Source organism: Somniosus microcephalus, chromosome 9, assembly GCF_052327205.1.
Source record: "Somniosus microcephalus isolate GS21.2 chromosome 9, FLI_Smic_1.0, whole genome shotgun sequence".
Lineage (NCBI taxonomy): Eukaryota > Metazoa > Chordata > Chondrichthyes > Squaliformes > Somniosidae > Somniosus > Somniosus microcephalus.
The window spans coordinates 230,537,463-230,553,711 of record NC_140995.1 but is presented as its reverse complement, the minus strand read 5'-3'; the positions used below and the strand labels follow the sequence as shown (position 1 = coordinate 230,553,711).

The following is a 16,249-nucleotide window of genomic DNA, read 5'->3' as shown; positions in this document are numbered from 1 at the left end:
CAATCCCAGTCCTGGTCCCTTCCCCAATACCCTCCCCGCTGCCCCTGGAGGCACTGCCTCTTGCTGAGGTTATTGAATGATACAGCACAGAAGGAGGCCATTCGGCCCATCGTGCCTGTTCCGGCTCTTCGAAAGAGAAATCCAGTTAGTCCCGCTCCCCTGCTCTTTCCTCAAAGACCTGCAAAAGTTTTCCTTTAAACAGGCACAGTTCCATTCCCGATCGCTCCCCCAATTCCTTCCCCTCTGCTCCACTCCTGCAGGCACCTCAAGCACCAGCCATCCTCCAAGCCTCACTTGTGCACATGTGCCTCTTGTGAACCTAAACATTGTCTCTCCTTGTGCTCTCTCCCTCTCCGCTCCCCTCCTCCTCTCCCTGTGCCCCTCCCCCTCTCCCCAACCTCCCCTCCCCTCCCCTCCCCCTCTCCGCTCCCCTCCTCCTCTCCCCACCCCTCCCCTCCCCCTCTCCCTGTGCCCCTCCCCCTCTCCCCAACCTCCCCTCCCCTCCCCATCTCCCTGTGCCCCTCCCCCTCTCCCCAACCTCCCCTCCCCTCCCCTCTCCCTGTGCCCCTCCCCCTCTCCCCACCCCTCCCCTCCCCCTCTCCCTGTGCCCCTCCCCCTCTCCCCAACCTCCCCTCCCCTCCCCTCTCCCTGTGCCCCTCCCCCTCTCCCCACCCTCCCCTCCCCTCCCCTCTCCCTGTGCCCCTCCCCCTCTCCCCACCCTCCCCTCCCCTCCCCTCTCCCTGTGCCCCTCCCCCTCTCCCCACCCCTCCCCCTCTCCCTGTGCCCCTCCCCCTCTCCCCAACCTCCCCTCCCCTCCCCTCCCCATCTCCCTGTGCCCCTCCCCCTCTCCCCACCCTCCCCTCCCCTCTCCCTGTGCCCCTCCCCCTCTCCCCAACCTCCCCTCCCCCTCTCCCTGTGCCCCTCCCCCTCTCCCCGCCCCTCCCCTCCCCCTCTCCCTGTGCTCCTCCCCCTCTCCCTGTGCTCCTCCCCCCTCTCCCTGTGCCCCGCCCCCTCTCCCCACCCCTCCCCCTCTCCCTGTGCCCCTTCCCTCTCCCTGTGCTCCTCCGCCTCTCCCTGTGCCCCTCCCCCTCTCCCTGTGCTCCTCCCCCTCTCCCCACCCCTCCCCCTCTCCCTGTGCCCCTCCCCTCTCCCTGTGCTCCTCCGCCTCTCCCTGTGCCCCTCCCCCTCTCCCTGTGCTCCTCCCCCTCTCCCTGTGCCCCTCCCCCTCTCCCTGTGCCCCTCCCCCTCTCCCTGTGCCCTCCCCCTCTCCCCGCCCCTCCCCCTCTCCCTGTGCCCCTCCCCTCTCCCTGTGCTCCTCCCCCTCTCCCTGTGCTCCTCCCCCTCTCCCTGTGCCCCTCCCCCTCTCCCTGTGCCCCCCCTCTCCCTGTGCCCCTCCCCCCCTCCCCGCCCCCCTCTCACTGTGCCCCTCCCCCTCTCCCTGTGCTCCTCCCCCTTCTCCCTGTGCCCCTCCCCCTCTCCCTGTGCCCCTCCCCCCTCTCCCTGTGCCACTCCCCCCTCCCCGCCCCCCTCTCACTGTGCCCCTCCCCCTCTCCCTGTGCTCCTCCCCCTCTCCCTGTGCCCCTCCCCCCTCCCTGTGCCCCTCCCCCTCTCCCCGCCCCTCCCCCTCTCCCTGTGCTCTCCCCCTCTCCCCGCCCCTCCCCCTCTCCCTGTGCTCCTCCCCCTCTCCCTGTGCCCCTCCCCCTCTCCCTGTGCCCATCCCCCTCTCCCTGTGCCCCTCCCCCCTCCCCGCCCCCCCACTCAATGTGCCCCTCCCCCTCTCCCTGTGCTCCTCCCCCTTCTCCCTGTGCCCCTCCCCCTCTCCCTGTGCCCCTCCCCCTCTCCCTGTGCCCCTCCCCGCCCCCCCTCTCACTGTGCCCCTCCCCCTCTCCCTGTGCTCCTCCCCCTCTCACTGTGCCCCTCCCCTCTCCCTGTGCCCCTCCCCCTCTCCCCACCCCTCCCCCTCTCCCTGTGCCCCTCCCCCCTCCCTGTGCCCCTCCCCCTCTCACTGTGCCCCTTCCCCTCTCCCTGTGGTCTCCCCCTCTCCCTGTGCCCCTCCCCTGCTCCCTGTGCCCCTCCCCCTCTACCTGTGCTCCTCCCCCTCTCCCTGTGCCCCTCCCCCTCTCCCTGTGCTCTCCCCCTCTCCCTGTGCCCCTCCCCCTCTCCCCGCCCCTCCCCCTCTCCCTGTGCTCTCCCCCTCTCCCTGTGCCCCTCCCCCTCTCCCTGTGCCCCTCCCCCTCTGCTCTCCCCCTCTCCCCGCCCCACCCCCTCTCCCTGTGCTCTCCCCCTCTCCCTGTGCTACTCCCCCTCTCCCTGTGCCCCTCCCCCTCTCCCTGTGCCCCTCCCCCTCTCCCTGTGCCCCTTTCCCTCTGCGCTCCCCCCTCTCCCTGTGCCCCTCCCCCTCTCCCTGTGCTCCTCCCCCTCTCCCTGTGGTCCTCCCCCTCTCCCTGTGCCCCTCCCCCTCTCCCTGCGCCCCGTCCCTCTCCCTGTGCTCCTCCCCCTCTCCCTGTGCTCCTCCCCATCTCCTTGTGCTCCTCCCCCTCTCCCTGTGCCTCTCCCCCTCTCCCCGTGCCCCTCCCCATCTCCTTGTGCTCCTCCCCCTCTCCCTGTGCCCCTCCCCCCCTCCCTGTGATACTCCCCCTCCCCCTGTGCCCCGCCGCCTCTCCCTGTGCCCCTCCCCCTCTCCCTGTGCCCCGCCCCCTCTCCCTGTGCCCCTCCCCCTCTCCCTATGCTCCTCCCCCTCTCCCTGTGCCCCTCCCCCTCGCCCTGTGCCCCTCCCCCTCTCCCCACCCCCCCCTCCCTGTGCTCCTCCCCCTCTCCCTGTGCCCCTCCCCCTCTCCCTGTGCTCCTCCCCCTCTCCCTGTGCCCCTCCCCTCTCCCTGTGCTCCTCCCCCTCTCCCTGTGCCCCTCCCCCTCTCCCTGTGCCCCTCCCCCTCTCCCCGCCCCTCCCCCTCTCCCTGTGCCCCGCCCCCTCTCCCCGTGCCCCTCCCCATCTCCTTGTGCTCCTCCCCCTCTCCCTGTGCCCCTCCCCCTCTCCCTGTGCCCCTCCCCCTCTCCCTGCACCCCGTTCCTCACCCTGTGCCCCTCCCCCTCTCCCTGTGCTCCTCCCCCTCTCCCTGTGCCCCTCCCCCTCTCCCTGTGCCCATCCCCCTCTCCCTGTGCCCCTCCCCCTCTCCCTATGCTCCTCCCCCTCTCCCTATGCCCCTCCCCCTCTCCCTGTGCCCCTCCCCCTCTCCCTATGCCCCTCCCCCTCTCCCTGTGCCCCTCCCCCTCTCCCTATGCTCCTCCCCCTCTCCCTGTGCCCCTCCCCCTCTCCCTGTGCCCCTCCCCCTCTCCCTGTGCCCCTCCCCCTCTCCCTGTGCTCTCCCTGTGCCCCTCCCCCTCCCCCTCTCCCCGTGCCCCTCCCCATCTCCTTGTGCTCCTCCCCCTCTCCCTGTGCCCCTCCCCCTCTCCCTGTGCTCCTCCCCTCTCCCTGTGCCCCTCCCCCTCTCCCTGTGCTCCTCCCCCTCTCCCAGTGGTCCTCCCCCTCTCCCTGTGCCCCTCCCCCTCTCCCTGTGGTCCTCCCCTCTCCCTGTGCCCCTCCCCCTCTCCCCGCCCCTCCCCCTCTCCCTGTGCCCCTCCCCCTCTCCCTGTGCTCTCCCCCTCTCCCTGTGCCCCGCCCCTCTCCTTGTGCCCCTCCCCCTCTCCCTGTGCCCTCCCCTTCTCCCTGTGCCCCTCCCCCTCTCCCTGTGCCCCTCCCCCTCTCCCTGAGCCCCTCCCACTCTCCCTGTGCCCCTCCCCCTCTCCCTGTGCCCCTCCCCCTCTCCCTGAGCCCCTCCCCCTCTCCCTGTGCCCCTCCCCCTCTCCCTGTGCCCCTCCCCCCTCTCCCTGTGCCCCTCCCCTCTCCCTGTGCCCCTCCCCCTCTCCCTGTGCCCCACCCCTCTCCCTGTGCCCCTCCCCCTCTCCCTGTGCCCCTCCCCCTCTCCCTGTGCCCCTCCTCTCTCACTGTGCCCCTCCCCCTCTCCCTGTGCCCCGCCCCTCTCCCTGTGCCCCACCCCCTCTCCCTGTGCCCCTCCCCCTCTCCCTGTGCCCCTCCTCTCTCACTGTGCCCCTCCCCCTCTCCCTGTGCCCCGCCCCTCTCCTTGTGCCCCTCCCCCTCTCCCTGTTCCCCTCCCCCTCTCCCTGTGCCCCTACCCCTCTCACTGTGTTCGTCCCCCTCTCCCTGTGCCCATCCTCTCTCCCTGTGCCCTTCCCCCTCTCCCTGTGCCCCTCCCCCTCTCCCTGTGCCCCTCCCCTGTGCCCCTCTCCCTGTGCCCTCCCCCTCTGCCCCTCCCCTGTGCCCCTCCCCCTCTCCCTGTGCCCCTCCCCTGTGCCCCTCCCCCTCTCCCTGTGCCCTCCCCCTCTCCCTGTGCACCTCCTCTCTCCCTGTGCCCCTCCCCTGTGCCCCACCCCTCTCCCTGTGCTCCTCCCCCTCTCCCTGTGCCCCTCCCCCTCTCCCTGTGCCCCACCCCTCTCCCTGTGCCCCTCCCCCTCTCCCTGTGCCCCACCCCTCTCCCTGTGCCCCTCCCCTCTCCCTGTGCCCCTCCCCCTCTCCCTGTGCCCCACCCCTCTCCCTGTGCCCCTCCCCCTCTCCCTGTGCCCCTCCCCCTCTCCCTGTGCCCCTCCTCTCTCACTGTGCCCCTCCCCCCTCCCTGTGCCCCGCCCCTCTCCCTGTGCCCCACCCCCTCTCCCTGTACCCCTCCCCCTCTCCCTGTACCCCTCCCCCTCTCCCTGTTCCCCTCCCCCTCTCCCTGTGCCCCTCTCCCCTCCTCATGTCTGTCAGTAAAATCAAACTCGAGTACTCAAGTAATAACATTTTTAAATCAAGTGAATAAAAAATTCCGTTTCATCCCTCAAATAGAGCAAGTGCCTGAATAATGAATCACAGTGCCAACTAAAGAACAGTCCTGAGAGACAGAGAGAACAGAGAGAGGGAGAGAAAGAGAGAGAGGGAGACAGGGCGAGAGAGAGACAGAGAGAGAGGGAGACAGGGAGAGAGAGAGACAGAGAGAGAGGGAGACAGGGAGAGAGAGAGACAGAGTCACAGAGACAGAGACAGAGAGACAGGGAGAGAGAGAGAGACAGAGAGAGAGGGAGACAGGGAGAGAGAGAGACAGAGAGAGAGGGAGACAGGGAGAGAGAGAGACAGGGTCACAGAGACAGAGACAGAGATTGAGATTAGTCCTAGGAGAAGGAGACAGACCATACCTTGGGGCCAAATATGTAACAACATGTCACAACCTGAGGACTGTCTAAAATTAAGACTGTTTAAAATTAATATTGAACGTACCAAATGAAGTACAAAGACTGTTTAAAATTAATATTGTTTAAAAGTAATATTGTATGTACCCAACAAATGTCAAATCGATTGACACCTACAGAATGTTGGAAAACTGTACCTTTTTGCTATGTAAGCTTTGGCAATATGGTTCTCTGTAAACTTTCATGCCAATAAAGCATTTGAATTGGAATTGGATTGGACAGAGAGACAGGGAGAGAGAGAGAGACAGAGAGAAACAGAGAGAGACAGCGAGAGACAGGGAGAGAGACAGAGACAGGGAGACAGAGAGATAGAGAGAGAGAGACATGGAGAGAGAGAGAGAGAGAGAGAGAGAGCTCAGCGAGAGAGAAAGAGAGACAGGAAGAGAGAGAGCGAGAGAGACGGAGAGAGAAAGAGAGAGAGAAAGCGAGAGAGAGAGAGAGTGAGAGTGAGATGGGGAGAGAGAAGGGGAGAGAGAAAGGGGAGAGAGAAAGGGGAAAGAGAGAAACGTAGAGAGAGGCAGAGTGAGAGAGGCAGAGAGAGAGAGAAAGAGATAGGCAGAGAGAGAAAGAGAGAGAGAAAGAGAGAGGCAGAGAGAGAGAAAGAGAGAGGCAGAGAGAGGCAGACTGAAAGCAAATAGACTCTATTGTGTCAATGCACACTCCTGTAAAGCATTGTACAATCAAATTGCGCAAGAGAGCTGTACCAGCACGGGTGAAGCCAGTGTAAAGAAAATGTGGTTTATTTTGAAGTAGACTGCTCCGCTTTAAATATTTTTTTTACTACTAACTAGGGAGAGATGAGGTCAGTTCAGTGAACCCAGCACTGCTGCAAATGCCTTTGATAGAAGGAAAAACAACAGCTTAGTAATGGATTTAATATATTAAAAAATGAAGAATATCATTGTCCTTTAAAACTGCACAAAGAGAGAAACATCAATTAACGAGCAGGGGGAGGGGGCATTCAGCTAACAGTCTGAAGTGGGCTGTGGGAACAACACTACACACTCCTTGAATTCTTCCGCATTAATCAAAATCGCTTCCCCTTGTTATTTCAAAAAAATCTGACATAAGTTATTTGAAAATAAATCAGAAGACTAGGAAGGAGCCCGATGTAGTTGGTATAAAAAGTACTTCTGTGCAAATTGAAATCACCAAGAGATTAGCAACTTTGTTATATATATTTCTAAAATTCCACCTGTCAGAAACATTAACATCAATCAATTGAGAGAGAGACAGGCATATTAGAGAGAGGAACATATACAATAGAGAGAGAACATATATATTAGAGAAAGGAACATATATTAGAGAGAGAAGCACATACACGCGTGAGAAACATATGAGACAGAGGAATATATATTAGAGCAACATATATACTAGAGAACAAAACATATATAATTCACACAAACTAGTTGCCCAGAATCGATGGATTCAACATTTAAAATCTACATCTTGTACAGTTTTGAAAGGGAAATGCCCCCATACAATTTTAAACTTTAAAGAAATTGCTGAGCTTTGATTGTGAAATATATATATTAGAAATATATATATACTAGAGAGAAACATACAGTAGAGAAACATATACTAGAGAGAAACATCGGAGAAAGGGACTTGTATTAGTGAGAAACATATGAGACAGAGAAAGACATACTAGAGTGAAACATATATATTAGAGAGTTGTATGAGGGCTGTAGAGAAGGGTTTGAGTTTAATTCCCCCCATACTGTAGATTTAAAGGGCCCTTACCCAGTCCTGGTACGAAGGTGTTGAGGAAGAGGCAGAAGACTGCCAGCGGGAACGGCATGTAGGGGATGGCCGCCCTCAGAGGTCCCTTCTTCTCCCGAACCTGGATCAGGACCCCATGGCTGGAGGGGAGCCCCTTCCCACTGCCCGGATCCTCCGCCTTGGGCTCCATGGCAGGGCTGGGGGTCGGGTCGGGTCCGGCTGCTGCTCTCTCTCTCTCTCTCTCTGCCCGCGATCCCGCGATCTTCCTCTCCTCTCCTCAGAACAGCCACTTCACTCGGGCTGCCGGAGCAACTGCTGCTGCCTGGCGCAGCGATCGGAGCTGCTTTAAACGGACGGGGTGGGTGCAAAGACACCCTTAAAGGGGCAGGCAGTGACCAAATCCACCCTTAAAGGGGCAAGCGGGCGAGCAAACACACACTTCAAGGAGCAAGCAGTGAGCAAATCCACCCTTAAAGGGGCAGGCAGTGAGCAAAGCCACCCTTAAAGGGGCAGGCAGTGAGCAAATCCACCCTTAAAGGGGCAGGCACTGTGCAAATACACACTTAAAGGGGCAGGCAACACGTAAATATACCCTTAAAGGGGCAGACAGCAAGCAAATGCACCTTTAAAGGGATAGGCAGTGAGACAATCCACCCTTGAAGGGATGGGGGTATGCAAGCACACCCTTAAAGTCATAGAATCATGGAGCACAGAAAGAGGCCCTTCGGCCCATCGTGTCTGCGCCGGCCATCAAGCCCTGTCTATTCTAATACGATAGCAAAATACTGCGGATCCTAGATATCCGAAATAACAACAGAAGATGCTGGAAAAACACAGCAGGTCAGGCAACATCCGTGGAGAGAGAAATAGGGGGAAAAATTCAGTTGTTTGCAACTCCTGTTAGCGCCTTAAGAGGGCGCCAATTGGGGCACAAAGCAACTAGCGCCCGGGCGCAGCGATGTTTGTGCCGCTCGTGAAATTAACGAGACATTTTGCGGCAGCGCTAAACACTACCGCCACGATCTCCTGCGCCGGCAGGTTGTGACGTCAGTCGAGTGCGCAACACACCATTAGCGCCCCGGACCGGATATTGAGTGGCACCCCCTGCCTTACCGCCTGCCGCTAGCAACGACAGGTTGAGGGGAGCATTTTGGAGTCAGAAAGGGACTCGGGGAGCGCGATTTAAAGGCGACCGCTTCCTGCCTTTTTTTGTCGGTGACATTTTTGCACCACGCATTCTGAGAGAGAGAGAGAGAGAGAGACTTCTGGAGAGATTCAACACTGTGTGAAGGGGTTTTGAGTACTGAGCAGTACTTTGCAGGTTGATTTTGATTTGCCCTTCCTTGCTTCGCCAGCACTCTGAGTTAGCGCCTCGCTCCTCGGCGTTTGCGCCTTAACACAGGTGTGAAGCAACTGATTTAGCGCTCCAATCACCTCCAGGGGCGATAAAAGCCAAGTTTGCTGTCGGAGGTGATAATTAGCACCAGGCGCTAAACTTTGCGCACGGCCGATAACGGCGCCCCAAATGGGGCGATACTGAATTTTTCCCCCATAGAGTCAACGTTTCGGGTTGAAACCCTTCTTCAGAACTGAGAAAAATAGGCAGGAAATGAAAAGATTAAAAGGCAGTTTGGGGGCTGGGAAATGGGGGAGGGGATGAAAGAAGAGACATTAAGAGATATTCAAGGCGAGACGAGATGGTAATAGGACAGGTAAAGAAACAGACAATGGCTCTAGATGAAGTGTGAAATGCGCTGGCAGAGTGAAAGACAGCTGCCATGTGGGAGAGAGAAAAAAAGGAAAAGGCACAAACCAAAAGTGTGGATAAAAAATATATAAAAATATATAATAGGGGCCGAGGTTATGATCTGAAATTGTTGAACTCTATGTTGAGTCCAGAGGGCTGTAAAGTGCCTAATCGGAAGATGAGGTGCTGTTCCTCGAGCTTACGCTGAGCTTCCGTGGAACAAGGCAAGAGGCCGAGGACGGTGAGGTCAGAGTGGGAATGGGGCGGTGAATTGAAATGACAGGCGACCGGAAGCTCGGGGTCACCCTTACGGACTGAACGGAGGTGTTCCGCAAAGCGGTCACCCAATCTGCGTTTGGTCTCCCCAATGTAGAGGAGACCACATCGTGAGCAGTCTATTCTAATCCCATTTTCCAGCACTTGGTCCATAGCCTTGTATGCTATGGCATTTCAAGTGCTCATCTAAATGCTTCTTGAATGTTGTGAGGGTTCCTGCCTCTACCACCCTTTCAGGCAGTGAGTTCCAGATTCCAACCACCCTCTCGGTGAAAAAGTTTTTCCTCAAATCCCCTCTAAACCTCCTGCCCCTTACCTTGAAACTATGCCCCCTGGTTATTGACCCCTCTACTAAGGGGAAAAGTTCCTTTCTATCTACCCTATCTATGCCACTCATAATTTTGTACACCTCAATCAGGTCCCCCCTCAGCCTTCTCTGCTCTAAGGAAAACAACGCCAGCCTGTCCAGTCTCTCTACATAGCTGAAACGCTCCAGCCCAGGTAACATCCTGGTGAATCTCCTCTGCACCCTCTCCAATGCAATCACATCCTTCCTATAGTGTGGTGACCAGAACTGCACACAGTATTCCAGCTGTGGCCTAACTAGCGTTTTGGACAGCTCCATCATAACCTCCCTGCTCTTATATTCTATGCCTCGGCTAATGAAGGCAAGTATCCCATATGCCTTTTTAACCACATTATCTACCTGTCCTGCTGCCTTCAGGGATCTATGTACATGCACACCAAGGTCCCTCTGATCCTCTGTCCTTCCTAGGGTCCTACCATTCATTGTGTATTCCCTTGCCTTGTTAGTCCTCCCAAAATGCATCACCTCACACTTTTCAGGGTTAAATTCCATTTGCCACTGTTCTGCCCATCTGACCAACCCATCTATATCGTCCTGTAGCCCAAGGCTTCCCTCCTCGCTATTTACCACCCCACCAATTTTCGTGTCATCTGCGAACTTACTGATCATACTTCCTACATTCATATCTAAATCATTAATGTACACTACAAACAGCAAAGGACCCAGCACCGATCCCTGCAGTACACCACTGGACACATAGAAACATAGAAGATAGGAGCAGGAGTAGGCCATTCGGCCCCTTGAGCCTGCTCCGCCATTCAATGAGATCATGGCCGATCATCCAAATTCAGTACCCTGTCCCTGCCTTCTCCCCATATCCCTTGATCCCTTTAGCCTGAAGAAATATATCCAACTCTTTCTTGAATATACTTAATGAACTGGCCTCCACCGCCCTCTGTGGCAGAGAATTCCACAGGTTCACCACTCTCTGGGTGAAGAAATTCCTCCTCATTTCAGTCCTAAATGGCTTACCCCTTATCCTTAGACTATGACGCCTGGTTCTGGACTCCCCGGCCATCAGAAACATCCTTCCTGCATCTAGTCTGTCCAGGCCTGACAGAATTTTATAGGTTTCGATGAAATCCCCTCTCAATCTTCTAAACTCCAGTGAGTATAAGCCCAATCGACACAATCTCTCCTCATACGTCATTCCTGCCATCCCAGGTATCAGCCTGGTGAATCTTCGCTGAACTCCTTCCATGGCAAGAACGTCCTTCCTCAGGTAAGGCGACCAAAACTGCACATAATACTCAAGGTGTGGTCTCACCAAGGACCTGTACAATTGCAGCAAGACACCCTTGTTCTTGTACTCGAACCCTCTTGCTACGAAGGCCAACATACCATTTGCCTTCTTAACCGCCTGCTGCACCTGCATGCTTACCTTCAGCGACTGGTGCACAAGAACACCCAGGTCTCTTTGCACTTCCCCTTCTCCCAATCTATTGCCATTCAAATAATAATCTGCCTTCCTGTTTTTGCCACCAAAGTGGATAACCTCACATTTATCCACATTATAGTGCATTTGCCATGTTTCTGCCCAATCACCCAACCTGTCCAAATCATACTGGAGTTTCACGACATCCTCCTCACAGCATACCCTTCCACCCAGCTTTGTGTCGTCTGCAAATTTGGAGATATTACATCCAATTCCCTCGTCCAGATCATTAACATATATATTGTGAACAGCTGGGGTCTTAGGACCGATCCTTGCGGTACCCCACTAGTCACTGCCTGCCACTCGGAAAACGACCCGTTTATTCCAACTCTTTGCTTTCTGTCCGCCAACCAGTTCTCTATCCAAGTCAATACCTTGCCCCCAATCCCATGTGCCTTAATTTTGCACGCTAATCTCTTATGCGGGACCTTATCGAAAGCCTTCTGAAAGTCCAAATACACCACATCCACTGGTTCTCCCTTATCTATTTTATCAGTTACATCCTCAAAAAATTCCAGTAGATTAGTGAAGCATGATTTACCTTTTGTAAATCCATGTTGACTTTGTCCGATCCAGTCACTGCTTTCCAAGTGCTCTGCTATTACATCTTTTATAATGGACTCTAGCATTTTCCCCACTACCGATGTCAAGCTTACCAGTCTATAATTCCCCGCCTTTTCTCTACCACCTTTTTTGAATAGTGGGGTAACATTAGCTACCCGCCAATCCATGGGTACCGTTCCAGAGTCTATCGAGTTCTGGAAGATGACCAGCAATGCAGCTACTATTTCTAGGGCCACTTCCTTAAGTACCCTGGGATGTAGATTATCAGGCCCTGGGGATTTATCGGCCTTCAGTCCCATCAATTTTCCTAACACCATTTCCCTACAAATACTGATTTCTTTCAGTTCCACCCTTTCATCAGACCCCATGTTCCCCGACATCTCTGGGAGCTTATTTGTGTCCTCCTTTGTGAAGACAGAATCAAAATATGTATTTAGTTGGTCTGCCATTTCCTTGTTCCCCATTATAAATTCCCCCGATTCTGACTGCAAGGGACCTACGCTTGACTTCACCAATCTTTTTCTCTTCACATATCTATAAAAGCTTTTACAGTCAGTTTTTATGTTCCCTGCAAGCTTACTCTCATATTCTATTTTCTCTTTCTTAATTAATCCCTTTGTCCTCCTTTGTTGAATCCTAAAGTGCTCCCAATCCTCAGGATTATTGCTTTTTCTGGCCAATTTATATGCCCTCTCCTTGGACCTGATGCTATCCCTAATTTCCCTTGTTAGCCATGGTTGGGTCACCTTTTTTGTTTTATTTTTATGCCAAACTGGGATGAACAAATTGTGTAGTTCATCCATGTGGTCTTTGAATGTTTGCCATTGCCTATCCACCGTCAACCCTTTGAGTGCCATTCCCCAATCAATCCTACCCAACTCGCTCCTCAGACCATCGTAGTTTCCTTTATTTAAATTGAGGACCCTAGTCTCCGAGTCAGCTACTTCATTCTCTATCTTAATGAAGAATTCGATCATATTATGATCGCTCCGACCCAAGGGGCCTCGTACAACAAGATTGTTAATTAATCCTTTCTCGTTACATAATACCCAGTCGAAGATAGCCTGATCTCTGGTTGGTTCCTCGACATATTGGTCCAGGAAACCATCCCGTAAACACTCCAGGAATTCCTCCTCCACAGTATTATTACTAATTTGGTTGGCCCAATCTATATGTAGATTAAAGTCACCCATGATGACTGCTGTGCCCTTATTGCACGCTTCTTTAATTTCCCTTTTAATGCCATCCCCAACCTCCGCCTTACTGTTTGGAGGTCTATAAACCACTCCCACTAATGTTTTTTCCCCTTAGTATTTCTCAATTCTACCCATACAGATTGTGGTAAACCACTGTTAACCTGTACATGCCTGTGTGGTAAACCACTGTTAACCCTGTACAAGTCCAGGCATGTCTCAGCCCCTGGCTCCACCCTAAGCCCGGGTATAAAGGTGACTCACCACCCTTCCCCCGGGAGCTCTTCGGATGGATTCACTAGCAGAGGCATGCTCTAGTTCTTAGTCAATAAAAGCCTACTTCATTTAAGTCCATCTCGTAGTCTTTGGTGTTGTTGATAGCGCATCAATTTTATTGACTAATTTTCAACATGGAGCAAATCTTGAAACCGTAACGTTTAGACCTGGATCCTCAAGCAGCAGATGCAGCCAATAACTTTGAACACTGGCTGAGCTGTTTCGAAGCCTTCCTGGAGGCCTCCAGCACTACTGTCACTACAGATGACGCGAAACGGCTTGTCTTGAACTCACGGGTGAGCCACCGAGTCTACTTGATCATCCGAGACGCCACTACTTACGCGGCCGCCATCGCGACGCTAAAGGAACAATACGTGAGGCCTGTTAACGAGGTCTACGCCAGACACCTCCTGGCTACCCGAAAACAGCGCCCCGGGGAATCGGGCGCTGAATATTTACTGGCACTGAGAGTCCTCGGCCGGGACTGTAATTGCAAAGCGGTGACGGCCAAGGAATGCACGGAAGACCTGATCCGAGACGCCTACGTAGCCGGCATCAGGTCCAACTATACTCGGCAGATGCTGCTGGAACAGAGGGGGCTCGACCTGCAGAAGACGGTGGCCCTCACTAACTCGTTAGACGTGGCCCTCCAGAACATGGACGCCTACCCCCCTGACCGGATGGCCACGTGGATGCCACGGGAGCAGCCATCTTGGGACCCGGTAAGGCCACAAGCCGCCAGCAGCCCAACTACAGCTGCAATGACCAGAGGCCAGAAATGCTACTTCTGCGGCCAGGCCAAGCACCCCAGACAGCAATGCCCAGCAAAGGATGCGACCTGCTCCAAATGCGGCAAGAAAGGCCACTACGCGAGAGTGTGCAAGGCGAAATCGACCCCCAATTCCAGCAGCGCCGCGTGTGAACCGTACAGGCCGCCATTTTGGACCCCACCAACCACGTGTGAGCCGTGCGGGCCGCCATTTTGGACACCACCAGCCGAGGGGGAGCCGCCATCTTGGACACCATCTCGGGACCAGGCCCTCGGCGCGGGCGAATACTACAGCGACCCACCGACCTCGACGATGGCCTCCATCACCCTGGACCAATCTAGGCCCCATCAACTAGCCAGGTCCATGATGAACGTAAAGGTAAATGGCCATGCCACAAATTGCCTTTTCGACTGCGGAAGCACGGAGAGCTTCATCCACCCCGACACGGTGCGACGCTACTCCCTATCGGTTATGCGCACACGCCACCAGGTCTTTATGGCTTCAAAGTCCCATACGGCGGACGTCGGCGGCTACTGTGTAGCGACTCTGACAGTGAACGGCGTGGAGTACAGAGAGTTTAAATTCCTCATCCTGCCACAGCTCTGCGCTCCCATACTGCTAGGATTAGACTTCCAGTGCCATCTGGAGAGCGTCACGATGGCATATGGCGGGCCCCTGCCCCCACTTACAGTCTGCAGCCAGCAGAATTTAAACACGGCGCCGCGCAAAGTATGCAGCCTGTCCACCCTGAAGGTCAAACCCCCCCCGTTGTTCGCTAACCTCGCCAAAGACTGCAAGCCAATTGCTACTAAAAGCAGGCGGTACAGTGCCGGGGATAGGAGCTTTATTAAATCAGAAGTACAAAGACTCCTGAGGGAAGGGATTATCGAGGGCAACACCAGCCCATGGCGAGCCCAAGTGGTGGTAGTAAAGACCGGCGAAAAACAGCGCCTGGTTATTGATTACAGCCAGATGATCAATCGATACATGCAATTAGACGCATACCCACTTCCCCGCATATCTGACATGGTCAACCAGATAGCACAATACCGGGTATTCTCAACGATTGATCTGAAGTCGGCATACCACCAGCTCCCCATCAGGCCTGAGGACCGCCAGTACACGGCCTTCGAGGCTGACGGTCGCCTCTACCAGTTCCTCCGAGTCCCCTTCGGCGTCACCAACGAGGTCTCGGTCTTCCAAAGGGAGATGGACCGGATGGTTGACCAGAACGCGCTGCAGGCCACCTTCCCCTATCTAGACAACGTCACCATCTGCAGCCATGACCGGCAGGACCACGACGCCAACCTAGAAAAATTCCTCCGTACGGCCCAATGGCTGAATCTGACATACAACAGAGAAAAATGTATGTTCCGCACCGCGCGCCTCGCTATTCTTGGCTGCGTGGTGGAAAACGGAGTCATCGGCCCCGACCCCGACCGAATGTGCCCCCTCCTGGAACTACCCCCCCCCCACTGCCTAAAAGCCCTGAAGAGATGCCTAGGGTTCTTCTCTTACTACGCCCAGTGGGTGCCCAACTATGTGGACAAAGCCCGGCCCCTCATCAAGTCAACCTCCTTCCCCCTGACGGCAGAGGCCCATGCGGCCTTCACCCTCATAAAAGAGGACATTGCGAAGGCCACAATGCACGCAGTGGATGAGTCCATCCCTTTCCAAGTGGAGAGCGATGCATCCGACTTCGCCCTAGCCGCAACCCTTAACCAGGCGGGGAGACCCGTGGCCTTCTTTTCACGGACCCTCCAGGGCCCCGAAATTCGACACTCCTCAGTCGAGAAGGAGGCCCAGGCGATAGTGGAGGCTGTATGGCACTGGAGACATTACCTGGCCGGTAAACGTTTCACCCTGCTCACTGACCAACGGTCAGTAGCATTTATGTTTAACAACAGACAAAGGGGGAAAATCAAAAATGATAAGATATTGCGGTGGAGGATCGAGTTATCCACCTACAACTACGATATCTTATACCGGCCCGGGAAACTTAATGAGCCCCCAGACACCCTATCCCGTGGGACATGTGCCAACGCACAAGTCGATAGGCTACGGACCCTCCACAATGATCTCTGCCACCCGGGGGTCACCAGGTTCTTCCACTTTATTAAAGCTCGCAACCTGCCTTACTCCATCGAGGAGGTCAGGACCATGACCAGGAACTGCCAGGTCTGCGCCGAATGCAAACCGCATTTTTATAGGCCAGACAGGGCACACCTGATTAAAGCCACCCGCCCCTTCGAACGTCTCAGCGTCGATTTCAAGGGGCCCCTTCCCTCCTCTGACCGCAACACGTACTTCCTCAATATTATTGACGAGTACTCCCATTTCCCCTTCGCCATCCCCTGCCCGGACATGACCAGCGCCACAGTCATCAGGTGCCTCCACGACCTGTTCGCCATATTTGGCTTCCCCAATTACATCCACAGCGACAGGGGCTCGTCGTTCATGAGCGACGAGCTGCGCCAATACCTGCTCGAGAAGGGCATAGCCACGAGCAGGACTACCAGCTACAACCCCCGGGGTAACGGACAGGTAGAGAGGGAGAACGCAGCGGTGTGGAAGACCGCCATGCTCGCCCTAAAATCCAAGGGCCTCCCAATCTCCCGCTGG

General features: G+C 55.8%; 1 protein-coding gene across 1 annotated transcript in view; it reads right to left on the bottom strand.

The window, feature by feature from the left end:
* The window catches only part of stum (stum, mechanosensory transduction mediator homolog), a 46,685-nt gene extending 39,353 nt beyond the window's left edge, over positions 1 to 7,332 (bottom strand). The window contains exon 1 of the mRNA XM_085997991.1: positions 7,021 to 7,332. Within this exon, the coding sequence (XP_085854117.1) occupies positions 7,021 to 7,189 (169 nt within the window). The 5' untranslated portion in view covers positions 7,190 to 7,332. The remainder of the gene's footprint in view (positions 1 to 7,020) is intronic.
* Positions 7,333 to 16,249: the final 8,917 nt, after the last annotated feature.